General features: G+C 34.9%; 1 protein-coding gene across 8 annotated transcripts in view; it reads right to left on the minus strand.

Moving 5' to 3' along the window:
• The window catches only part of DOCK7 (dedicator of cytokinesis 7), a 224935-nt gene that overhangs the window by 27128 nt on the left and 171620 nt on the right, over positions 1 to 26187 (minus strand). For 4 of the 8 annotated variants that reach the window (XM_042997433.1, XM_042997432.1, XM_042997429.1 and 1 more), the window contains 11 exons: positions 19552 to 19734; positions 19306 to 19441; positions 15379 to 15475; positions 12290 to 12386; positions 12037 to 12171; positions 10661 to 10813; positions 7812 to 7970; positions 7024 to 7124; positions 5536 to 5728; positions 3756 to 3899; positions 768 to 899 (listed from right to left, as the gene is read on the minus strand). In XM_042997433.1, the coding sequence (XP_042853367.1) occupies positions 768 to 899; positions 3756 to 3899; positions 5536 to 5728; positions 7024 to 7124; positions 7812 to 7970; positions 10661 to 10813; positions 12037 to 12171; positions 12290 to 12386; positions 15379 to 15475; positions 19306 to 19441; positions 19552 to 19734 (1530 nt within the window). Of the gene's footprint in view, positions 1 to 767; positions 900 to 3755; positions 3900 to 5535; positions 5729 to 7023; positions 7125 to 7811; positions 7971 to 10660; positions 10814 to 12036; positions 12172 to 12289; positions 12387 to 15378; positions 15476 to 19278; positions 19442 to 19551; positions 19735 to 26187 lie in introns of all 8 variants that reach the window. The other 4 variants (XM_042997431.1, XM_042997430.1, XM_042997427.1 and 1 more) reach the window with 1 other exon arrangement.

The following is a 26187-nucleotide window of genomic DNA, read 5'->3' on the forward strand; positions in this document are numbered from 1 at the left end:
ACAGCACAGGTAGCCCAGAGAAGGGAATGGAAAAATGGGGAAGGAGGAGGCTCAATAAGATATTTCAGAGTATTTTAACAGAGCCCAGATTTTAGTTTCATTTTTTGTTAATCAATTGCTAATAGTTGACTTCATTTTTTAAACCAAGCTTATGCTAATTTTAATTTTGGTGATAATATGTGGATTCCATGAACTATAAACAAGTACTAAAATCATACTATTATAATCGAATAAACAAAAGATAACCGTTTTATTCATTATTTTCACTAAATACTATTTTCATGTTAGAAATATATTAAAGGATGACTGAATGGAACATCTAGGAAAAACAGTTACTGTTGAGTTGAAAACATTAACAATATTAGTTTATTAGACTTTAATATCATTTAATAAAAAACTACCTTACGTATAAAAATTTTTGGCAGCAAAAGAAATCCATGTAAAAATCAGATTTATAATTTTAACCCATACTGTGAAACAAAAAGAACTCATGATTTAAAAAAAAATTTGCTAACTACTAATTAGTTTTTAAAAGTGAAGAAAAAAACTGTGTAGAAAATTTAGGATGATCATTATCTACCCTAAGTAAATTCATTTTTTGTTAATGAGTCTGCTCTGGCCATGAACCATCATTTTGACATTGTTCATTTATAATCTGATTAAAATGGTCATTTCATTGGATCTAGTTTGACATCAGTACAAAGCAACACTAATGCTTTTAGACAGTTTTCTCCATTTACACTGAAGCTAGAAATTGCAGTCATTACCTGATGAACAATTTTGCTGAATGCTTCTTGAAGTTTACCATGAATTGTGGATAGTTTCTTTGCATCCCGATTAGCTTCATGAATAGGAATAAGTACTTTGTAAACCTCGTTTACTGCTTCATACATGCCAGCCTATAAAAATAATGTTATATGTTTTCTGTTACATTGATATGAAAGTAAATAATTACAATTTATGAATTCACAATATTTCTACTAAGGCAATACCAATGACACTTTCCCAATAGGACATAAAAATTAACACTAATGTTTAATTTTATTAACTCTTAATAAAAGAATTTTGCACAACGTATTGATTCCTCCAGATGGATGGATGGATGGATGGATGGATGGATGGTGTGTGTGTGTGTGTGTGTGTGTGTGTGTGTGTGTGTGTGTATTTAACATATGTTAAGTTTAAATTTCTGTTTAAGTTAAATTGAATATTTTGCTATCTACCCAGTAATTACTTCACTAGTGTGTATGTGTCGGTACTTACACAGGCATATAAACTATTGCAGAATTCTGAGCAGTGGAATAAAAGAAATCTGATTATTAATTATTACACTGGTCACAGATATCAGATAACTTGTGGCCTCCTGGCAAACTAAAATTATTTACATTTCTAAAATATTAAATTGGCACAGGAACTCTTACTGGAAATATCCGATGGGAAAATATCAGTTATCTTTCACAAAATGTAAGAAGGTTCTAAGCTACCAGATTTTATTCCACTAGGGGGCAGTTAGCCAGTGGCTGGCCAAGGGTTGCTCTGCCTATAATCAAAGTGATGGACAAAATGTGTTTGTACTGCTATTCTGTTTTCTTGTCCTTAATAATGAATTGGTGGCTGTAGTGAAGGAAGAAAGAGATGTTTTCCAAGAGCCGCTGAATTCGTATTACCACACAAATCAGCAAACATATTTTCCCAAGGAAATAAACATACGGTTCTGATATTTTCCAGTAAAAGTTCACAGGAATTTATGCAATCATATAACTATAATAGTGAAATAAATACAGTGTAACTAAAATGTCCCAGTAATTATTATAATTAAGATTAAACGGATTCACTGAAAAACAGTGAATTTCATAATTATATGCTATTACAAAAGAACTTCTGTAATACAGGCCACTGCACTACTGTGAATTATTAAAATTGCACACATACACACAAACACAGAGTGTGTATTTATTAAAATATTCCATTAATAGCAAAAAAACATTTTTTCCCTGCTAGTTCAGATCATGTAAAATGAAACTCAAGGAGCAGGGATCCAGGGGAGCAATCAGAACAGTTGAGGGCCTCACACAGGAAATTTTATTTTATTTTTCAGACAGGAAATTTTAAAATGGTCAATCACCTAACATTCTTAGAGTCTCTGAATAATTATATTTATGTAAACTCATTCTAAACATCAATAATGATGAATAGGATGATAATGGCAAACAGTAATACTTATTTGGAGCCAGACATTGTGATAAGCAGTTTACATATATTAACTCATTTAATCCTAACAACACTCCTACGTGATAGGTACTATTCTTAGATGCATTTAAATAGATGAGAAAAATGAATCATTGATAGGTTGAGTAATTTGTGCCTGAAGTGATTTAACTACTAAGGTAGCAGAGGCAGGATTTGAAGTCTGGTTGTATGCCTTCTAAATCGATGCCTTTAACCAATACATTGCAAGGTAGGGTTAAGGCCAGGAGAATAACCAATTTCCAATAGCAGTACAATGGTGAAGAAGGGCAGCATTGCATATTACGTTAAGTTTCCCTCTTCCCCCAACATGAACTTCAAGACTCCTTATCCGTGGTGCTGGGACACTAAATACTCAGCAGAAATGTCAGAAAAGTCCTGGGGCGCCTGGGTGGCTCAGTCAGTTAAGCATCTGACTCTTGATTTGGGCTCAGGTCATGATCTCACAGTTCGTGAGGTCAAGCCCCACATTGGGCTCTGCGCTGACAGTGCAGGGCCTGCTTGGGATTCTCTCTCTTTCTCCCTCTCTCTGCTCTTTCCCCTGTTTGCACTACCCCCTCTCTCTTCTCTCAAATAAATGTTAAAAAAAATTTTTTTTTAATGAAAGAAAGTAAGCAGGGATTTGGCTAACTATCTTTCCCTTCTTTAATAATCATCCCATCTAAGGGGTGCCTGGGTGGCTCAGTCGGTTAAGCGTCTGACTTCAGCTCAGGTCACAATCTGTGGTTTGTGAGTCTAGCCCCACATCAGGCTCTGTGCTAACAGCTCAGAGCCTGGAGCCTCCTTCAGATTCTGTGTTTCCCCCTCTCTCTGCGCCTCCATGCTCATGCTCTCTGTCTCTCAATAATAAATAAACGTTAAAAAACGATTTGATTAACAAAACTGCTTCAATTCTTCACATAAAGATAGGGAGGGACAAGGACTGGGGTTACATAGCATGGGACATTAGGTCAGGCAAGGGAACTAGGAGATAGTTCATAAAGTTCCTGATAAGTAAGCTCCAGGACTCTAACATCTACCTAATAGGGGTCCCTATGCAACCCATGAGATGAGTGGCTATAATTTTCCTGAGCACCAGGGCAACATCTGACATACTAAAAAGAAGATTCTTCCTTTCATTCAACAGACCAGCTCTATAGCTACAGCCGTGTTAGTCTACTTGAACAGGAACTTAAATCATCCAGAGGTTTTCTGTTTTGTTCTGTTTTTTAATTTTAAGGTTTTAGAAAATGTCTGGTGCTAAAAGATTTATAAACTCCAAAAAAATCTGTTGTAGATTAAGTGATGGTTCATAAATAAGCAAACAAAAAATACTGGAGAATATGACAATTAAGATAAAAAGGAGTAAGCAATGATGAATCTATAGATAAGATCTGTTCTCAGTTCTTAAGGTACTTGGAGAAAACTAGCATAAAGGAAGAGCAGGGTCACAGGCAGAGAGAATACACATGTCATTAATAATCCAGAGGTATGTATCTGGGGAAAGAGAATGAACAGGAGTCATCTACCATAGAGAAAGAAGCAGCTGCTTGTTCCAGTAATCCCACGAGTCCTGTCTCAGTAAAGTACTTTCCAGAGCAGATACCTTCTTCATCTGGAGATACCACGTCATCTGAGACTGCAGATTCTTCTAAAACATTAGAGGAAATATTCTGGGGGAAAAAGTTGAAATGGCTTTAGATATGGAATTTCTTAGCATGAAAGAGGTGTGTGAAGAAGGAACTGAAAATGAAATATAAATAGCAGCTTTGGTTTAAAAAGGGGGTGGGTAGTCAATGCAAAGATAAAAGACAAATTTCCAGAATCTTTCTCTATTTTGGAGATGACAATCAAATGGTACCATTATTGTCAGGTAACTTTTCCATTAATAAAAACCATGACAATGAAAAATATGAAAAATCATGGGCTAAGGAAAATAGCAATATGATACAGGACATCTCGAGAGACTTAAACAGGCTTTATTTTTAACTTCAATGATCTTGTCAAAACTCCCCAAGAGGAAAATTCAAGTATGAAATGGTGTTTTGGCTTGCTTAACAAACATTGAGTTAATGAAAAAACTCAGGTAAAACTCTTACCCAATGAGATTGGGATCAGCTAGTATTTCCAAAAAAGAAATAATACATACTACCTTAAATATTTTAACCTAAACATTTACAGCAGATAGACTCATCTGACATTTTTTGAAGTTGATCTCAGGCTTTTTCTTTGTGTATGGGTCTCCAGATCAGATTTTCATGTAATCTCTCTTGACTAGACAGCAATAACGCAATCTTCATTTAATATTTCCAGTTCTGGGGGTGCCTGAGTGTCTTGGTCCGTTGAGCATATGACTCTTGATTTTGGTTCAAGTCCTGATCTCAAGGTTGTGGGATCAAGCCCTGCTCTCCGGGCGCCAGCTGAGTGTAGAACCTGTTTAAGATTCTCTCTTTCTCTCCCCCTCTCTTTCCCTCTGCCCCTCTCCCCAGCTCATACTCTCCCTCTCTCTCTAAAAAAAAAAAAATAGATTTCCAGTTCTGGTTTCTTCAGAGTAAAAACTTGAAACTTAAAAGGTTATCAAATTATCCTAGATTTCTAGGAGATTTCTCCCCAATCTTTTGTAGTTGGTCCAAAATTAATTCAATAGCAACTGTTGTGGAGACTCACTTTTATCAAGTCTTTGCAAAACATTTAACTTAGTTTTCAGAGAAACAATGACTGACTTTCTTTCTTCATTCAGATTTCACCAGAGGACATAACATGTAATTAAATTTTGTAATTTCCCAGATCTGGCATTAACGGGTTTTGAAAAAAGCAAAGAAAGCATAACTGACTTCTGGTAAGCAAAGATTTCAACTAGTAGGTCAGAGGTATGTAACCCTAGTAGGGAGCAAACTATCATCTCTGAGCCATGGTATCTGCACATTTTATACAGGTATTGGAGAATGTTGGGTTATCTGATGTCTTAAGTAAAAGCCAATTGAGAGTTTCTACTGTATTCTGACTCTCAGCATTTTGGGTATATTTCATAGATGCTATGAAGCCCCTAGCAGTATAGGCAAAGAGAATAAATCTACTTAGCACTGATATTTAGAGGTAAAAAAAAAAAAATGAGGAAAGAAAACTAACACGGAGTACTCTTTAAAAATGTATTCATGACAGTGACAGAGAACTGTTAATTTATCTTGTGAAACATCCCCTTCAGTCTTTATGCTGTCCTTACAAGCTGAGTGAATCTTAACAGCAGTGAGAAAAGTTAAAAGTATGAAGGACATACCTCGATTTAATGTAAACCTGGCAGATTCCTACCTGAAATGTTACACATCCCACAGGAAGGTATTTGCGGTCCTCCAGCATGCTCAAATACTCAGCAACAAGGGCTGCAGAGTGGACAAGGCACTGGGCAGCTTCAGCATGATTGCTGCGTTCTGAGTGTTTGCCAGCCATGTTCTGCAACCAGGTCAATCGCAGATCTGGAGAGGTCTGGTAGCCCTTGGCAATTCTAATTAGAACACAAATTCTTTTCAGTTAGCATTTGTTTCCCAAGCTGGAAGAGAACTTAGACTGCTTGTTTAGTGTTTACCTAGAGAGGTTTCCGCTATTGAACACAACCTATTAAGACAAGTTTTCAAATGGTATGAAAGTGTCTTTAAGTATGTTTAAAGAAGTAACTGTGGGCCCATGCAATGGTTAATAGATGTTTTTTTTGTAGGGGGACTAAAAAATGACATGGTATCAGTAAGGGAAAGCTATGGGAATTTACGTGTTCGTTAGGGGAATATAAAGAAATTTCATCGTCAAGAAAAAAAGATCTGTAAGATAGTATCATTGCATCATATTTATTTTAAGTAAAATGTTTGTTTTATTTGTCTTAAAAGACTCCAAAACTGTAAAAAGAGAGGGCCGTATGGCAAAGTTTTACTTGCATCTTTCAAGATATAAATAGGATTACAAATTTCTCAAAATGTGCTCCTGCAAGTATCATGTTATAGGCACAACCATATTTAAAATCAGGAAAATTAATGTTAGAACATTAATACACTGTATTTTCTTCCCAAAGGGCTGATTTTTTCATTTAAAATATGGGTCTTGGGTGTCTGCATGAAATCTAGGGCACGTGATCCCAAGGTGCTAAATATGTATCAATTATTTTTAAAAATTCTCATTTTTGATAATCAATAAATATACTAAACAATTATGCATAGTTCCCAGAGAAGTGACACAGGGGATCTGATCTACCATTAGAAAATGGCTTAAGTAATTCTGGTATGTTTATTTTTTTATCCAATGTTTTCTGTATGTTTTACCAATTTATTTTTTATTTAAATCCCAGTTAGTTACCATACAGTGTAATATTAGTTTCAGGTAAAGAATTTACTGATTCATCACTTACATACAACACCCAGTGCTCATCACAACCAGTACCCCTCTTAATGCCCATCACCCATTTAACCCATCCCCCTGCCCATCCTTCCTCCAGTAACTATCAGTTTATTCTCTACAGTTAAGAGTCTTTTTGTGGTTCTTTTTATGGCTGAGTAATATCCCATTGTGTATATATGCCACATCTTTATTCATTCATCAGTCAATGGACATTTGGGCTATTTCCACAATTTGGCTATTGTTGATAATGCTGCTATAAACATCGGGGTGCACGTACCCCTTCAAATTAGTATTTTTGTATCCTTTGGGTAAATACCTATTAGTGCAATTGCTGGATTGTAGGGTATTTCTATTTTTAACTTTTACCAATTTAAATCCATTATACGAGGTATAAATGAATCAAACAAATGATACCTGTACATCAGATCAATCAACATTTCAGGATCTTCCTGGTGTTCCTTCATTTTAACAGTATCAGAAAGAATCATATGGAGATTGAAAACCAAATCTTGAACCTGAAGCAGAGAATTTTATAAAAAACATTCTTTAATTATCATTTATTCACAGTCACCACATTAGTTTGGAAGATATTTTAGATAAATATCTGAAGATTGCAAAAACAAATAATATGATACTGATGTAGTTCTAAAGAATGCGGGCATGCTGGGGTATGGTGAGTAAAGGGTAGTAAACTTTATACTAATTCCTGAGCTGGCTGGGTTTCGTTTTTTGGGTTTTTTTTTTTTTTCTTTCAGTTTTCTCATCTGGAAACAAGTAGAACTAGAACTAGAAATAAAATGTAGGGATATACAGGATTCAAGAGGAAAACACAAAAGGATATTCTCTCGTATGTTTCTGATTCTACCAAAACGTAGTTTGTAAAAACCTTACTTTTTAAGGGAAATTACTGTTTCATTAATAAGTAGGAATAATATTTCATCATAAAGTTTCCTATTTATTTATACAGTGTCTATTTGTTGTATTTGTTATGAATTCACAGACTTACATACCAAAGATATCAACCTTTCCAAGAAGGAAGCATGGCTTATTGAAACAAAAAGATTCAGCACTATTTATAGCCTAGGATACGTGGCTTGAAAGAAAAATACAGGTTTTAAAAAACAAAATTTGATTTAACAATTTAGAAACTGTCTATTTATAATTCTATTTCAGTTAATTATCTAGAAAGCAGTGTTTCTGACCTGATCAGGAAATGTTGTTTCCCTCAATTCCAGATCTTCTTCAGCATATGTCAATATAGTCTTTAGAGAACGTCTTAAGAATTCCTCATTAAAATTTTGAGATGTGCCCACCAAGGAAGACAGTGACATGGTTACCTGCATTTTAACCCTAGCAAAGTTCTGTAACAGAGAAATTGTCAGGTCAGCATTTAATACAGAAAAGCTTAAAAGAAAAAAGTTTATACTTTTTTTACTTGCTAAATGAAAAAGTAAAAAAAAAAAAAAAAAAAAACCATTCCAAATAGTTATAAAAAATTTTTAGAAAGTAATAAAATATACATATTAAAATCCTATTTTAAAACCTTAAAACAAGACATAAAACAGAGTTTTGCTAAGAATAATATGCTACAAACAGAGTAAAAAAACAAAGCCATGTCTTAGAATTGAATTAGGGGCTCCTGGGTGGCTCAGTCGGTTAAGTGTCTGACTCTTGACTCTGGCTCAGGTCATGATCTCATGGTTCGTGTTCGAGCTCCGCATCTCTACCAGTGCAGAGCCTGCTTGGGAGTCTCTCTATTCCCCCCTCCCTCTCTCTGACCCCTCCTCCCCTCATGTGCGTGCTCTCTCTCTCTCTCTCTCTCTCTCAAAATAAATAAATAAACTTAAAAAAAAAAAAAAGTATGGGGTTGCATGCTTGGCTAAGTTGGTTGAGCATCCAAGTCTCTCTTGGTTTTGGCTCAGGACATGATCCCAGGGTCAAGGTATCAGCTCCATGCCTTAAGATTCTTTCTCCACCTGCCCCTCTTGCCTGCTCGCATGCATGTGTGCTCATTTACTCTCTCTCTCTCAAATAAAAAACATATGAACTTTTGGAAGGAAAGCAGAAATAAATAAAAGGCAGAATAAATAAGAAACTCAAGGCAAAAACAAAAACCAGAAATAGAGGACATAAAATAGGAGGTTACATGTGAGCTCACAATACTTGAAAAAAAAAAAAGATAAAAGACATTTAAACTTATAATTGGTAAAAGAAAGAAAGGATGTCATGGAGAGCACATAAGGGATTACGGGACAGAGAAATTCTGAGAAAAGGAACCACAATAATTGGAAATTTTAGAAGTGTTAAAAAAGAAAAGAAAAATGATAGACAAAAAGTAAAGCAAAACAAATCCAACATATGTATGTCTGTTTGGGAAAAACCCTAACCCTGGAAGAAAACATTCTATTTTACATTCAAGAAAACATTCTGAAATAAATTGAAAGCAGACATCATGTGGCTGAGAAAATTAACAAACATTGGTCAATACCAAGACCCATTCTAAAAAAGGTATTTAATTTTAAATCTAAAGAAAGAATCCCTAGAGCAGCTGGGAGGGGAAAAGTTATTTAAAAGGGAAGAAAGTATCAGGTCATCTTCAGATATCTCTACAACAATATGTAAAGCCAGAAGATGATGATATTCAAGTATCTTTTTTTTTTCTTTTTTTCTATTAAGTGTTCTTTATCTGGTACATTTTACTGATCTTTCCCACCACCACCCTTTTTTTAAATTCAGTCTTAGGCAAAAAATTTCATAACCATCTTTGTTGTCCTTTAAATATAGAAAACACTAAACAATCAAGAATGTGAGAAATACTATTCCCAAGAACTATCTTGAGTAAACAACTAAAAGACAATATTTAGCCCAATAAGAGAGGATTAAAGCAAAAAAAAAAAAAAAAAAAGTGACAAAAGATGTAACAGTTATGAGTATCAGTTTACTAAATAGATAATAGAGATAAGAGAAATAAACTATGTGTAGGCTATAAATCATCTCCTTCAGTCCAAGTGGACCAAAACCAAAAAAGGGTATAGAAAAATAGAATAATATAACTAATATGGTATATTTAACTCAGTACTCTGAAATAAAGAACACCTTTCTTTTTAAATGCTTAACATTTATTTCATGTCCACAGTACAAAAAATGAGACACAGTATCTACGTTGTATAATCACACTGCAATAAAACTGATAATTAATACCCAAACTTTGTAACAAAAAGGACTGTCAACTCTTCCAGTTAAAAGTACAAACTGGGGCCTGGGTGGCTCAGTCAGTTAAGCATCTGACTTCAGCTCAGGTCATGAACTCGCGGTTTGTGGGTTTGAGCCCTGCGTGGGGCTCTGTGCTGACAGCTCAGAGCCTGGAGCCTGCTTCAGATTCTGTGTCTCCCTCTCTCTCTATTCCTCCCCCACTTGTGTGCTCGTTCTCTCTCTCTCTCTCTCAAAAATAAAGAGGAAAAAAATTTTTTTTAAAGTACAAACTGAAATTACAAAATACCTACAAAACAAGAATATGGAAAACTGTATATCAGAATCAATGAGATACCAATAAAAAGTGCTCCAAGGACAATCCTGGGCCTTAAATACGTACATAACTAAAAAAAAAAAAAAAATGATGTAAACATTTGACTCAAAATTGCAAAAAAATACAACACATGAATATATGATCAAAAAAAATACTTTAACAAAAACATGGAATTCTTCAGACTGGTATATAGTCATAAAATATCAAATCAAGATTTTGATTTGATTTTGATTTTGATTTTAATTTTCTTTATCTGTATTTTCTTTTTACTTAATGATAATAATTAAATTTTCCAAAAGCTCAAGATACATTTATATTCTAATTTTTACTACTATATTTTATCTTTAGTGCAGGAAGCAAAATTGGAGATTCAGATTTTTAAGATATACACGCAATGAGAAATATCAACACAGTCTAAGATTAGTCTCAAAAAAAAAAAAAAAAAAATCCATGCTCCCCCCAAAACATATTTACCAGATATTGCAGGAGTTATATTTCATTACGAATCCAGAGATAAATACTTACATTACCAATTTCAAAGTTCTGTCTCATAAGTAGGTACAGTGAGGCACTGGCATGTGACCGTATTGTACTAATGCTGCTGCTACAGTGTCGGAGAAGCCGGAGGCATAAGTCAGCACACTGCTCTGTTTCTTCTTCAAACAAGAGTTCAGGGAACTGTAAACAGACAAACAAAAACAAAAACACCAACACTGAACTGATGCAGTAGAAGTTCCAGAGATATATTAACATAGCCTGAACTAGAGATGTGTTAGTATAGCCCAGTTTTCAAAAACAGTTCGGCAATGTTTGCTAATCGGCTAATATTGACAGATTGGGATTGAATACTGAATATGTCACTTATTAGCCAGTAGTGTAATGTTGGACAATGTCTCATCCATAAAATGGACCTAACGGTATTATCTACACGGGACTATGGGACTATCTGAGGAAGATTAGACACTATGCATAAAACAATATAGTAACCATAACCAACATGTAATAATTCTATTAATATGTTTTATTATAAAATGCTATATAAGTAATTTTCATTGGTTCAAGTTTTAACAGCTCTGCATTCCACATTAGATGACTATGATGAAATAGATACCTTCAAGATTTAAGAATATACCTACGTTCAGAAAACCAACGTAGGAAATAAATATCTGAAGTAGTTGAACAAATGGAAGTACCTCCTATTCATCCACGGGGTAAGTTAATGTCAACGGAATGAACTACTTATACCTTAAATTGTTAAATAAATCAAGTTAATGACAGAAGGAGATTAAGAGAAAACAAGGAAAGCCCCGTATTTTAAATCAGTTATTAATTTCAAGCTCTTCTCCACAACAAAACTTTTTTTTAATGTTTATTTTTGAGAGAGAGTGAGACAAGAGCGTGAACAGGGAAGGGGCAGAGAGAGAGGGAGACACAGAACCCGAAGCAGGCTCCAGGCTTCGAGCCACCAACAGAGAGCCCGATGCAGGGCTCGAACTCACAAACTGTGAGATCGTGACCTGAACCAAAGTCAGACACTTAACTGACTGAACCACTCAAGCGCCCCCAAAACTACTGTTTTTTAAGCCCCAAACTGGTTACAAGTGATCCAAATAAGAGAGAACTGAAAAGGCAACTAGTAGAAGAGAGGCAAAAAAGAATCATGGGTCTTAGGTTATTATTAAAATTTGTTTTCAATTTTTTAATCTGTATTTATTTTTGAGAGACAGCATGTGAGCAGGGGAGGAGCAGAGAGAGAGGGAGACCGACTGGCTCAACCGACTGAGCCACCCAGGCGCCCCTTAAAATTTTTACTATATTAACCAAGGAGTGTTAAACGATCTTAGACAATATAAAGAAAGAAAGCCAAGTTGGACAAGACTGAAGGTACAAAAATAACCTACCTTTGAAACCAGGGCTCTCTGTGTAGCGAAACAGTGTTGTAGATAAACTGCACTTTGGTTACAGGCCATGCTATGCAGTAGGACTTTTAGCACCCCACCAAGGATGCTCTCTTTGGATTCTGTTACAGAAACTGTCTGCAATTTAAAAATAAATAAATTTTAAAAATAGATGAATTATGGCTCAATAAATGTTTTTTGCACAACCCCAATTCACCAAATCTATACTTTAAATCCTTCTTGTTTGTGTTCTTACCTGGACAACAATCTCTAATGTATCCAAAATGATTAGGTTTGCTTCAGTAGCCAGATTTCCATCAATCAGTGCTTCATGCTCAATCTCTGCTCTTGATCTAATACAAAATATTATAAGGATATTTACCTTTTAAAAGAGCCATAGATCCACAATTCAAAAAAGACTTAAAGATACATAGAAATAAAAAACTTGGAACCATTTGTCACTATTTGCCTTAAAGAAAACTTGTAAGAGAATAAAAAGACAATTATTTTACACATTATAAGTGTTTTCTTTTACCCTACATTTTGTCAACCACGTCAGTACAGATTTTCACATCCCATTGTAATTCTACAATACCACTGAAAACAAATGTTTAGCTTTCAGAGATGTGGCAAACGCAGGAGCGTATTTTTTATTCTCAATGGCACAGACACTAGGTGGTGCTATGTGGGCTTGTATTTAGGGCTGCTTCATGTAAAGCAATACTCAAAATGTTTAGTGTTCATCTTACTGCTTCAAGGATTTTCAACATATTTACTTAGGATAAAAGTACTTATTTTTTTCCAAATTGTCACCTAATTTTTCAGTATTTTTGTTATCAAAAATACAAAAAATTTTGCTATAGATTTTTGATACAGCAATTTTGATACAGAAAGTGATTTAATTCTTCCCCAAACTCTGGACAGAATCACTCAATAGAAACAAAACAAACTGATGCAATAAAGTGGTTTTCTTAAAGACTAGTATTTATTAAAAATATAAAGAGCAATATTAAGAATAGCTCCATATGATTTATGGGTAAAATTGATGTTTATTTTAGTAGTGATAGATAGATATAGAAACAATTACACCTACATAGACAAAACAAACACATAAATCAAGGTGGAAGAACAAGAACATTTTAAATGTTAACTTTTCAAAGTTTCTGGATGTTTAAACCTCTGAATCTTTATTACTACCAGTTAGGAGAATAGTTCATGAATTTACATTTTATAAATTAAAGGAGAAAATACAACATAGTTAGAATTAAATTGGGAAATATATATATGTTCAAACTTAAAATTTCAGCAAGATTTTGTGAAAAAACCTGACAATAACATGATGGTTTAAACAAAAAGAATCGGGAAAACACCAAAAAAAAAAAAAAAAAAAAAAAGCTTCCTTAAAACACAGCAAGACATGCAGAGAAAACACATTATACAAATGCAAAAGAAAGCAATATACTAATATCATAGCATCTCACTGCTTTGTGATTTCTTTTTTTTTTTTTTTTTAAGTTTATTTATTTATTTAGAGAGAGCGAGCAAGCGCACACGTGCACACCAGCAGAGGAGGGGCAAAGAGAGAGGGAAAGAGAATCCAAGCAGGCTCTGTGCTGTCAATGCAGAGCCCCACTTGGGGCTCGAACTCACAAACCGTGAGATCAAGACCTGAGCCAAAGACAAGAGTAAGATGCTCGACTGACTGAGCCACCTGGCAGCCCTATCCTTTCTGATTTCTAAAAAACAAAACACACCTGGAAAAAATAAAGAAATGGACTTGAACAGACAAGGAGGAGAGAAAAGTGGACATACTCAAAGTTTAAGAATTTTTAAGTATTTATATTGTATTCAATACCTGCTATAGTCTGAGTATTTGTGTCATCACAAAATTCATGTTAAAAATCTAATGCCCAAGGTGATAGTATTAGCAGGTAGGGTCTTTGGAAGGTAATTAGGTCATCAGGGCAGAGCCCTCATGAATGGGGATTAATGCCTTTATGAAAGAGGCCCAGGGAGTCTGCTTGCTCTTCCACCAAAGACAGCATTCTTGCTGTAACCCTGATGAGGGCCTTCACTAGACATCAAACCGAAGGTGCCATGATCTTGGAATTCCCAGCCTCCAAAACTATCAGAAATAAATTGCTGTTGTTTATAAGCAATGCACCGTGTTCTATTTTGTTACAGCCTGAAGAGGCTACGACAGTTTCTGGTAATCCAAACTCTCATCTATATGGTAGCAAGTCTGTGATTTCTCACTCTACTGGCTTGCATAAGGCAGTGTTTCCTATGGTCTATGATGTTACTATCTGTGTACTTCTGCAAGTTTATCTGTGAAAATCCTTGAAAGCCTGGTCTGAAGATGGTCCTCAGGTAGTGTGACTGAGCAGCCTGGTTTACTTTAGGACAGGACTGAGGGATTCCCTGGGATGAACATTCAGTGCTAACACTGGGTGTAGTACTAGGCAAACCTGAATGAGCTTGTCATCATATTCTCAAAGTTTATTGGGCCAGTCAAGCTACTTGAGGCCTAACTTGTAATTACAAATTCTCAAGACAAAAATTTCAGCCCCTTGACTCAATGCCAAGTTTCAAGCTAAGCAATTTTACCTGAGGTCACATGGGCAGTAAGAAGGGATTACTTTTGGTGCCCCTTACACTGAAGGTCCAGCTCATTAGGTACAAGCTCTCAGGAAGTGCATTTTTAGTTGTTTTTGGCAGTAGGGGTCAATTAGTGTTCCTAGCTTACCTCCATGCTAGAAACAGAAAACCTGTAGTGTTTCTGTCTTTCTCTTAATTATATTTTAAGCTCCAAGAGGACAAAGATTAGCTTTCTAATTCTTGGATCCCTGAAATATGAAGTTCAGTGCACTCCCAAATTACATTAAAAAACTGTTGCAGAATGTATTTCAAAGGCATATTTTTGGAGACAGTTGTTGGAGACAAAATGGGTAACATTTTGCTTTACTATACCACATGAAAAATTCTTCCCCTAAATATTTTTTAATCTAAAATTTAAACATTAAATATAACTGGGTGCCTGGGTGTCTCAGTTGGTTAAGTGTCCAACTCTCGATTCTGGCTCAGGTCATGATCTCACAGTTCATGGGATTGAGGCTGTCAGCACAGAGCCTGCTTAGGACTTTCTCTCTCTCTCTCTCTCTCTCTGCCCTTCCCCAATCACACACATGCGCTCTCTCAAAACAAATAGACATCAAAAAAATTAAACCTATTTTGTTGTCTAAGATTCGAATACCTAATATATATATAAAACAATAAAATTAGCCATTTTCCTCCTGCATTTGAAATCCAACAAGCCCATCAGTAACATAAAATACGTTATATTACTTGTCAAGCTTCTCAGTGTTTTGACGCCAGTGAGTCATATCCTTTCTCCACCTCAGATTTTCTTGACTTCCAAAGGCACTTCCAGATGGGCTTCTCTCTGTCAAATAAATTTCAAAACCATTTTTAAAGTGCGGTTTCATTTGGACCACCTATATGTATATTTGCAAATATATAAGATATACTGCACAACGTTAACTTTATACACAGCCATTTTATCCTCACTACAGGTCGCAAAAACTAACAATGGTACTCTTTATTAAAAATGTTTTATGGGGTGCCCGGGTGGCTCTGTCAGTGAAGCATCCAACTTCAGCTCAGGTCATGATCTCATGGCTCTTGAGTTCAAGACCCACATCAGGTTCTGTGCTGACAGTCTGGAGCCTGCTTCAGATTCTGTGTCTCCCTCTCTCTCTGCCCCTCCTCTGCTCACGCTCTGACTCTCTCTCTCTAAAATTTTTTTCACTTTTTTATAACAGTTATAACAGAAATATATTACCTGCATTATATATAAAAAAACCAAACGCCCTTTTATATAAGCAAACTTTCTAACACTGTTTTCTCTGAACCTAAACCATGGCTTATTAGGCCCTACGTGGGTCTTATAAGACCTTATTTCCTACCACACTCTCTCTCCTACTTATGCCACCACACTTACTTTGTGTGTGTTTTCTATATATGCTCCTGATTTAGGACCTCTGTAACAGTGGTTGTTCCTCTTATGTGACTGTGCTTCCCACAAATTTTCATTGACCAGTCATTCATCACCTCCACATAAAGGTCTTCCCCAACTCCCCAACACTTCCTTTCCTCTTAATTGGCTTTAGTTCTCTCCACAGCACTTATCATCACAAGAATATAAGCTACTTAAGAATGGAGATTATGCCTATTTTGTCCACCCCTTTATGTTTAGGGTTGACAAGGTGTCTGGCAATACTGAAGTTCAATAAGCTTTTCTTTAATATAGAAACAAAGTAAGAAGGATTCCTAAAACAATTAGGAATTATTATTTGGTCCACAGAAGACAGGACAGGAGAAAGAAGAGGGCTTTCATCCAAGGCTTCTGGGATAGAAAGCAGACAGAATGCTGTGGGCTCCCAGAAGGGGCAGCAGTGACAGAACTGGTTCATACAAATCCAGCAGAAGTGAAGAAGGTATTGAGAATTGTGGAGAGATTTACACTTAAAGGAAGGAATTAGCCATGACTTCAGACTTGCAACTAGAAAACTAATGCTTCTTTCTGAAAAGCCTGAGATTTTAAATTGGTTGGGAGAATGCAAAGAAAAAGGAAAGTAAAAATTTAGAGTCCAAGTAGAAATTTTAAAAATAATGAGAAATGAGGCACCTGGGTGGCTCAGTTGGTTAAGCATCCAACTCTTGATTTTGGCTTAGGTCATGATCCTAGGGTTGTGGTATTGAGCCTCGAGTTGGGCTCTGAGCTGACAGCATGGAGCCTGCTTGGAATTCTCACTCTTTCCTCTCCCCTCTACCCCTCCCCACACTTGTGTGCGTGTGCTCTCTCTCTCTCAAAATAAATAAACTTAAAAAAAAAATAATGAGAAGCAAATATGCTACACAATAAAGGACATGTCTGGATAAGTCTTCTGCTTTCTCTCCCCTCCCTTCACTTTCCTTCTCTTCCCACCTCTTTTTTTATTATGAAACCCCTATCTTTAAAAAATTTGGTAAAAGAAAACAAAAAAGATATGCCTGTATTTACCCAGTTAACAAAACAAATATCTGGGATCTATTTACATTTTTATCATTAACTTTCTTCCCCCCATGAAATTGTCCCTCATCTCTTATCACCCAATGTCTATCATTGGGTGACATAACTTGGGTGTCCAAATTCAAATAAGAATTGCAAAGGTCTTATTTTTCTAAGAACTTCAATTTTTAAAAAATTAAGATACAACAGACGTATGTCATTATATTCGTTTCAGGTGTACAATATGATTCAATATCTGTATACATTTATGAAATGATCACCACTCTAAATCTAGTCAATATCCATTACCACATAATTTTCCTATGATGAGAACTTAAAACCTACTCTCTTAGTAACTTTCAAATGTACAATATGGTATAAACTGTAGTCACCATGCTATACATTACATCCCAGTACTTAAGTATTTTATAACTGGACATTTGTACCTCTTGACACCTCCATCCTCTCTGCCCTCCTCTCCCCCCACACCTAGGGCACCACTAACAGAGGTATCTAGGAGTTTATTCATTTATTTCCTTTAGATTCTACATATAGAATTTCAGTTTCTACATTCAAACAAAGATGACTGTCCTAAGGCTACAGGTTTAAAAACATAACATACTACTAGCAGTGCCACTCTCTCCAACAAGAAACTTTAGAAAGAGGTGCAGTAGAATATACAGAACACTACATCGGAAGTCAAAAGAGCCTGGTTCTGTCACTTAGTTTATGATCGTAGGCAAGTTATTTACCTCTGGTGAGTTTTATTTTCTTTAACTTAAAGGTGGAAGATAATCTTCATTAGATTTTGGTAATAATTAAATGAACTAAATAAAAGTTCATTTTCATATATATTTTTTAAATGTTTATTCATTTTTGAGAGACAGAACACGGTGGTAGAGGGGGAGAGGGAGGGAGACACAGAATCCAAAGCAGGCTCCAGGCTCTCAGCTGTCAGCACACAGCCCAGAGTGGGGATCGAACCCACAGTGAGGTCATGACCTGAGCCGAAGTCAGGCACTTAACCGATTGAGCTACCCAGGGGTCCCTCATTTTCATTCTTTTTTAGAAGGTTGTTGTACATAATAAATCTGTAAGTACACTATACATTGCATACAACTAAAGTGGGGGAAAAAAAGCAAACGGTGCTCTTAATTCCAAAGGCAAAGATTCTGTATTATTATGAAATTCCAACCATAAATAGCATATAAAAGATATTTAAGTTAACTTGAATAAATGATCACTATGTTTATGGCTTATCAGAAAACATTAAAAATATTCACGTAAATGTGCATTCCTCTTTTAAGTCAAATATACATTGAACTATTAGCATATGTCATGTATACAGGTGACTAGGCCATGTCCCTGACCCTAAGGAGCTCTCAGCAACGTCATTATTTGTGACTTTAGAATTTACGAAATGTTTAAACGCACGTGGGTCACTACAATGATGAAAGATCAGTTAGTTACACTACCTTCTAAATTCTCAAAACAATCAAAAGCGGATAAGGAAAAGGAAAGTGAGGAGATGGAGTGACCTGGCCAAGGTTATATGGCTAAAGGATAGCAGTATCTGGGAGTAGAAACAGGCCTCAAATGCTACTAACTGGTTTCTCTCCCTGATACCTGAGGCTGAGGGACAATATCTTTCCCTGAAATACAGGCTATTTTAATTCATTGTACAAACTAGGAAGTTTATTTTAAGAGTAAGAAGTGATGCAATGTAGCAAGTATGAAACTAAGAGTGAATCCTAGTGTCAATTATGGACTTTGGGTGATAATGATGTGTCAGTGCAGGTTCACCAGCTGTAACAAGTACACCACTCTGCTGACGGATGTTGATAACAGGTAAGGCTATGCCTGTGTGCTAGGGAGTATACAGGGAATCTCTGTACTGTTAGCTCGATTTTGCTATGGACCTAAAATTGCTTTTAAAACGTCTATTTTAAAAGATAAGGGATGCTATTCATAATCACATAAGGACAACAGGAATAAACTGAGACTGTCCAGAACAAATCAGGAAATATGTTCACCCTACTCAGGACTCGAACTTGAATCCCTAGAGAGATGTGGTTATTCAAGTTAATTCAGAGTTTCATTTAAAACACTTTTTTTAAAAAAAGTGTCGAATCACTGAAGATTTGCAACAATGACCATTGTAATAAATATTTCAAAGAAACTGAAAAAATTCTCACCAGAAGGAGAAGATAATGTGTACGTACCAAGCTGTCCTCGGCTTCGGCGCACCATTTCTTGCCTAGCACCTATGCTCCCAAGAATAGCTTCTTCAAGCTTTGCTCTCATGTCTTTTGATTTCTTAAAGGTCAAACTATTCATTCTTTCAAACACTTTCTTTCCCTAAAATTTAAACATTAGCAAAGAAGAGCCATTGAGGAAATTTCCTTCTTCCTTTTCCACATTATGTTTTCTTTCTCGTTTTTCTCTGCAATGGCATAGTGATCACTTACTTTGTACTCAAAGCAAGATACGCAGAGATAAAGCAAATCTAATAGCCGGTTTAGCTGTAGGACTGAGAGATCTGTGAACCACTTTTGTAGAACTGTCTCATCTGCATTCTTGAGAACCCAAAGTAGACAGATCAAAAGGCTCCGACTCGATTCTGCTGAAAAGGTAGTGTGTTGCCTACCACTCTGAAAATAAAGAACAGTAGAATGAGACAGACTGATCAATGGCCATTTCTTTTCTGGGGTTGTCAACTGTTTTCTTCTAACTGTAATAAAACAAAAATTGCTTAAAAAATCAAATATTTTAAAAGAACCATTTGATTTAGACAATACTTGAATAAGTCATATAGAGCCTTAAACTTCAGGTCCTGAAGTTTAATAACTTTTCCTGGCATTGAAAGATTGTTTTAATTTATATGGTAGGGTTTCCTGTAGACAATAAACACTGAAAGAAACAAGGGAAAAACATAACAGATCCACTATTAAAACTAAGATATCTATGTTCATCATGTCTGATATAATATGGTAAAAGAAAAAGCAAATGACTCCATAAAGTGGTATAAGAACAGAGTAGAATAGTAATAACAAAATGTTTATCAGGCTTAAAGAACTATGGATTCCTCTCAAGGGCCACTGACAAAAGGGAAGAGTCTTAGACCATACGTAAATAAAAAGCACTTTCACTTAGAGAAATAAGGTGAAGGTGCTATCTTCAGTCTTCAATCTGCACTTGTAATACAGCATGTGAAAATGAAAAAAAATGAAAAATTAGGAATAAAAACTTGTCTACGATACCATTTATTCCATATTTACTCTGTTCTAATCATCATGCTAAGCTCTTTCTGTACATTATTTCATTTAGTCCTCCAACAGTATTACCAAGCAGGTTGTATCATCTTAGTTTTACAGACAAGAATATAGGATGACAATTAACGGTGATGATGATGACAAAACAGAATATTTGAGATGTGCTAGACACTGTGCTAATCATTTCTCATTTGACTCTCACAATGATTTCTGAGATGGTATTAATCACTGTTATTTCTAGTTTAAACGTAAGGAAATGAAAAGCTAGAGATTAAGCCAAGATTTTAGTCCAGGTTAACCAGACGCCAAAGCTTATACTCTTTACCATTACACTACATTCTAAGCTTTGGTTAAGTAAATATACTAACTAATAATAAGAAAGCCTTGGAAGGGATGTTGAGAAGAGAAGACAAAGGGAAGTTTAACATACTTAACTGTTGGAGTCATGATCTCAACTACTACCTTACTCTCCCCTCCATCCTACATGATAAAAATGATAGCAGTCGACTCTTCTATGATGCTTACTCTGTGCTAGGCACTGTACTGAACACTTTATGCATATTAACTTATTTATCCCTTGCACCCATCCAAAAAGATAAATATTATTACTCACCACATCTTACAGTCAAAGAAAACTAAGACACCGAGAAGTATTCTATACAGGTATTTTGCAGTAAGTAGCAGGCCTGAGATTCAAATGCAGAAGAAAGGGTGGCTCCAGAGAGAAATCAAACCCTTACCTATGTTCACTATGCTTGCACATATAAGTGAATTCACCTACATAAACTCACTTAACCAAATCACACAATAACCAAATTAAGAACTCAATGGAGTGATTTAAAGTAATATTAGGTAGAATTAAGGAGAGAATTAGTAAACTGGAAGATAGATCAAAAACAACAACCCAGTGTGAAGAACAGGTTAACAACAAGATGGACTATACAGAAGAAAAGAGACACAGAGGATGCAATAAAGAGGACTAACATAAGCTTAACTGGAATATAAAAAGAGGAGAGATAGAATGAAGAAGAGGACATATTCGGGCAGGTAATAGTCTAGAATTTGACAGAACTGAAGATGCTGAACTACAGATTTAAGAAGTCCAAAAAAAAAAAAAAAAAAAAAAACAAATACCAAGCAGAACAAACATAAAGAAATTCAAAACTAGATGCAACAGAATGAAACCACAGAAGACCAATTCTAAGGAGAATATCATAAAAAAGAGGTGGAGGGAGAGACAGATTATCTTTAAAGAAGCAATAGCTCAACACCTTTTTTTTTTTTTTTTTTTTTTAAGAGAGAGAGAGAAAACATGAGCAGGGTAAGGGAAAGGGCAGAGGGAGAGAGAATGGGTTTTTTTTTAGTTTATTTATTTATTTTTGAGAGAGAGAGCGAGAGAGAGACAGCACACGTACTTAAGAGTGAGCTGGGGAGATGCACACACAGAGAGACAGAGACAGAGAGAGAGAGAGGGAGAGGGAGACAGAGAATCCCAAGCAGGCTTCGTGCTGTCAGCACACAGCTCTATGTGGGGCTCGATCTCATAAACCATGAGATTACGACCTGAGCTGAAATCAAGAGTCAGATGCTTAACCAACTGAGCCACCCAAGCACCCAAGACACAGCTAAAGCAGTAATTGAAGTGTGTTTGGGTGGTGCAGTTAAGTGACCAACTCTTGACTTCGGCTTAGGTCATGATTCCACCATTCTGGAGTTTGAGCCCCATATGCAGCTCCCCAGAGCCTGATTGGGATTCTCTCTCTCTCTGCCCCTCTCCACTTACATTCTTTTTCTCTCTCAAAATAAATAAATGAACTTTAAAAATAAAAAAGTAGCAGTAATGGAAATGAGAAGACAGTGGAGACAATGCCCTTAGCATGCTGAAAGAAAACAGGATACTCAGATGCTATTTCAAAAAAATACAAAATACAAAAACCTTAAGAATGAAGGTCAAACAAAGATATTTTTCAAAGAAACACAAAGTTCATCACCATAGCACAGAAAATTCTAAAGGATACAGTATTTCTTATGGAAGGTCACAAATTTGGGAAAAAAGCAAATACAGTGGTGAACACATGTGCAAATTTAAATGATAATTAAATTTATATAGCCATACAAGTAATAATAATGTCTCTTGAAGTTTAATGATATATACTATTAAAAATGCATGAAAATAGCATTTAAGTAGGCAGAAAGGTAAATAAATAATCAACCTGTTCTAAGATCCTTCTATTAACCAATGTGAAAGTAAGGGTAATGATTAAATGAGATGGAATTTAATTTAAGGAAGTATACAGTGATTTGTAATACAATGAAAAAAAGAAACAGAATGTATAACTTCTAAAGTAGAAGAAAGGAAAAAAATAGAACAAGAAAGAAAAAAAATAGAAAGGAAAAAAAATGAATGAAAGGAAAAAAATAATCTAAAAAAACACAATAAATGAGACAAAAAGGCATACGGGGTGGGACAATATGAAGTAAAATTAAAGAATGTTAAGTACATTAAATTTAGTTATATCAAATTAAGTGGATTTTATTAAAAAAAATTTTTTTAATGTTCAGTTTTGAGAGAGAGAGAGAGAGAGCTCAGATGGAGGAGAGTGAGAGAAAGGAGACACAGAATCTGAAGCAGGCTTCAGGCTTTGAGCTGTCAGCACAGAGCCCATTGAGGGGCTTGAACCCATGAACATGAGATCATGACCTGAGCCGAAGCCGTACGCTTAACTGACTGAGCCACCCAGGCGCCCTAAAAGTTTTTTTTAATGTTTTATTATTTATTTTTGAGAGAGAGAGAGAGAACAGGGGAGGGATAGAGAGAGGGAGACACGGAATCTGATGCAGGCTCCAAGCTCTGACCTGTCAGCACAGAGCCCAATGCACAGCTCAAATTCACGAACAGCGAGATCACGACCTGAGCCAAAGTTGGATGCTTAACTGACTGAGCCACCCAGGTGCCCCTAAATTAAGTGGCTTTTAAAAACTCTAGTGAAAGACAAAAATGAACAGACTATATTTTAAAAGCTTAAGACAAAAATCTAACTACATGTTGATTATTAAAGACACATGTAAAACATAATTTTCAAACATTTAAAACATAAGAAAAAAATGCTGAAAGGAGGATGAAAAAACTCATATATATATATATATATATATATATATATATATATATATATATCTCAGAAGATAGATATCTTCTACTAATACAATACAAAATAGACTTGAAGGCAAAATAAAAAGTCTTACAATTCATGTTGATAAGAGGTGCAGTCCATCAAAAAACTAACAATTAAAATTAGGTATTTCATAATAAGGCCTCAAAGGAAATGAATCCTTAGGAAATGACAAGCTATTAAAAAGCCATGATTTTAATGGGATATTAGAATAAGCAGACAGAATTCAGTAAAAAGAACAAAGGTTTAAACAAGAAGACTAACAAATTTGAAATAACAGGTGTAATGGACAAATACAGAACACTGAAATACACTAAAGAATATGCACTTTCAAATACGTGACCTATTTGCAAAAACTGACTAAATACAAGACCATGAAACCAGCTGTCACAAATATAACAAACTGAAAAATTACACAAAGTTCTCTGATCATGAAATCAGGTCAAAATCAGAAACAAAGGATTATGAGAAATTTTCCTATGACTAGATATTTTAAAACAAAAACTTAGGGCATAAAAGACAAAAATAATCATAATGAACTTCAGATATATTTTGAACTGAATAATAAAAATGCTACATATAAACTGTGGCATGTAACTAAAACAATAATTAAAGGAAAATATACAGGCTTAAAATATGTACCAAAGAAGGAAGGATGAAAATTAGTAGGTTAAACATCCATCAAGAAGTGAGAGAAAGAAAACTATAAATGCAAAAAAAGTAGAAGACATTAAATAATGAAGATAAACATTCAAAAGAACCCAAATTGGTTCTTTATAAAGACTAAAGATTACACAAATTTCTACTGAGACTGATTTAAGACAAATGTACAAAAAAAATCAGACACAGAAATGAAACCATTTATATTTACTACAGATGGTACAGACATTAAAAAGATTATAGAAGATATTTGAATTTTGTATGCCAATAGATTTTAATAAATTTCTATTAGAATAAAATTTACAGAAACCAGTATAAAAGGAAATAGAAAACTTCAACAGTCTTAGAGTCATTAAAGAAATTAAATCAGTACTTTTTAAACTTTCAAAAAAGAAAACTCCAAGTACAGATGGCCTCACCCACAATTTCCCCAAATACTCCAGGAAGAAATAACTCCAATTTTAAACAAGTCTCTACAGACAGCATAAAAGGGCAAATTCCCTGGCTCACTTAAATTGGCTTTCCTAACCGTGATTCCAAAATTTGTAAAGAACATTATGAGAAAAACATTACAAGCAATTTTACTGACAAACATAAATACACGTATCTTAAATTACAGCACATAAAATCCATTAATACACAATCATGAAAAAAAGCTGGGTTTAATTCAGGAACTGAAGGTAGGTTTAATACTAGAAAATCAATTGAAAGGGGTCTCAGTAAAAGATTAAAAAGCAAAATAACAGGTGCCTGGGGGGCTCAGTTGGTTAAGCATCCAATTTCGGCTCAGGTCATGATCTCATGGTTCGTGGGTTCGAGCCCTGCATTGGACTCTGTGCTGACAGCTCAAAGTCTAGAGCCTGCTTCAGATTTTGTGTCTCCCTGTCTCTCTGCCCCTCTGCTTGTGCTCTGTCTCTCTCAAAAATAAACATTAAAAAAAAAAAAAAAAAAGGCAAAATAACATGAGTGTCTCAGTGGATGCAAAGAAAGCATGATTAAAATTCAACTACTTGTAATTAAAAAACAAAACTCTTAGCAAACGAGGAACAGATGAGAACTTCCATAATGTAATGGAGGATAGCTAAAAAAAAAAAAAAAAAAAATCCAAAACAAAAAATCCCCCAAAACTACATCACATACGTTTAAGAATGAAGTGTTCCAGTTTCCCCTTTAAGGATGTTATCACCACTTGTATTCAACAACTGTACTGGAGGTTTTAGCCAATAAAATAAGTTATGAGAAAAACTTGAAAGAAACAAACTGCCATTATTCATAGATGACTGGACTGTGTATGTAGAAAAAAAGCCTATACATATGTTATTAGTTTAGCAATTCTGCTAAAAATAAACATCACTGTATAAAATCAATTCCATTTCCACATGAAAGTAATCAACAGTTGGAAAAAATAATTTTTGAAGAATATGACATTTATAAGATTATATATAATTATATGTATTATATAATTTTATAATATTATAAAAGTAAAAAAATATCAAGGACCAAAAAACACATCTACAAAAAATGTACTAGGACTCTTTTAGTGAAAAGTATAAAAGTTTATATATTTATAGACATTAAAGAAGGCCTAAATAATAGGTAGATCTTTCATGTTCAATGATTAGGAGATTCAGTAGTGTAAAAGTATCAATTGTCCTCAAAATTAACCCACAGAATCATTACAATCTTAACCAAAATCCCCACAGATTCACCGGTTTTTATTTACTTTAGTGAAACATCATGAGCTAATTCTAAAATTTATGTAGAAATGCAAAGGGCCAAGAATTCGTCAAGAAATTTGTTTTAATATGCATGAGGATTTTTTTTCTTTTTTTTCAAGCTTTTATCTGAATTCCAGCTAGCTAATATATAGTTTAATTATTAGTTTCAGGTGTAGAATTTAGTGATTCATCACTTACGTAAAACACCCAGTATTCATCACAACAGTGCCCTGCATGAGGATTTTTTTCTACATGACAGACCATACATAGATAGTACTGAGGAG

This window comes from Panthera tigris, chromosome C1 (assembly GCF_018350195.1).
Source record: "Panthera tigris isolate Pti1 chromosome C1, P.tigris_Pti1_mat1.1, whole genome shotgun sequence".
NCBI lineage: Eukaryota > Metazoa > Chordata > Mammalia > Carnivora > Felidae > Panthera > Panthera tigris.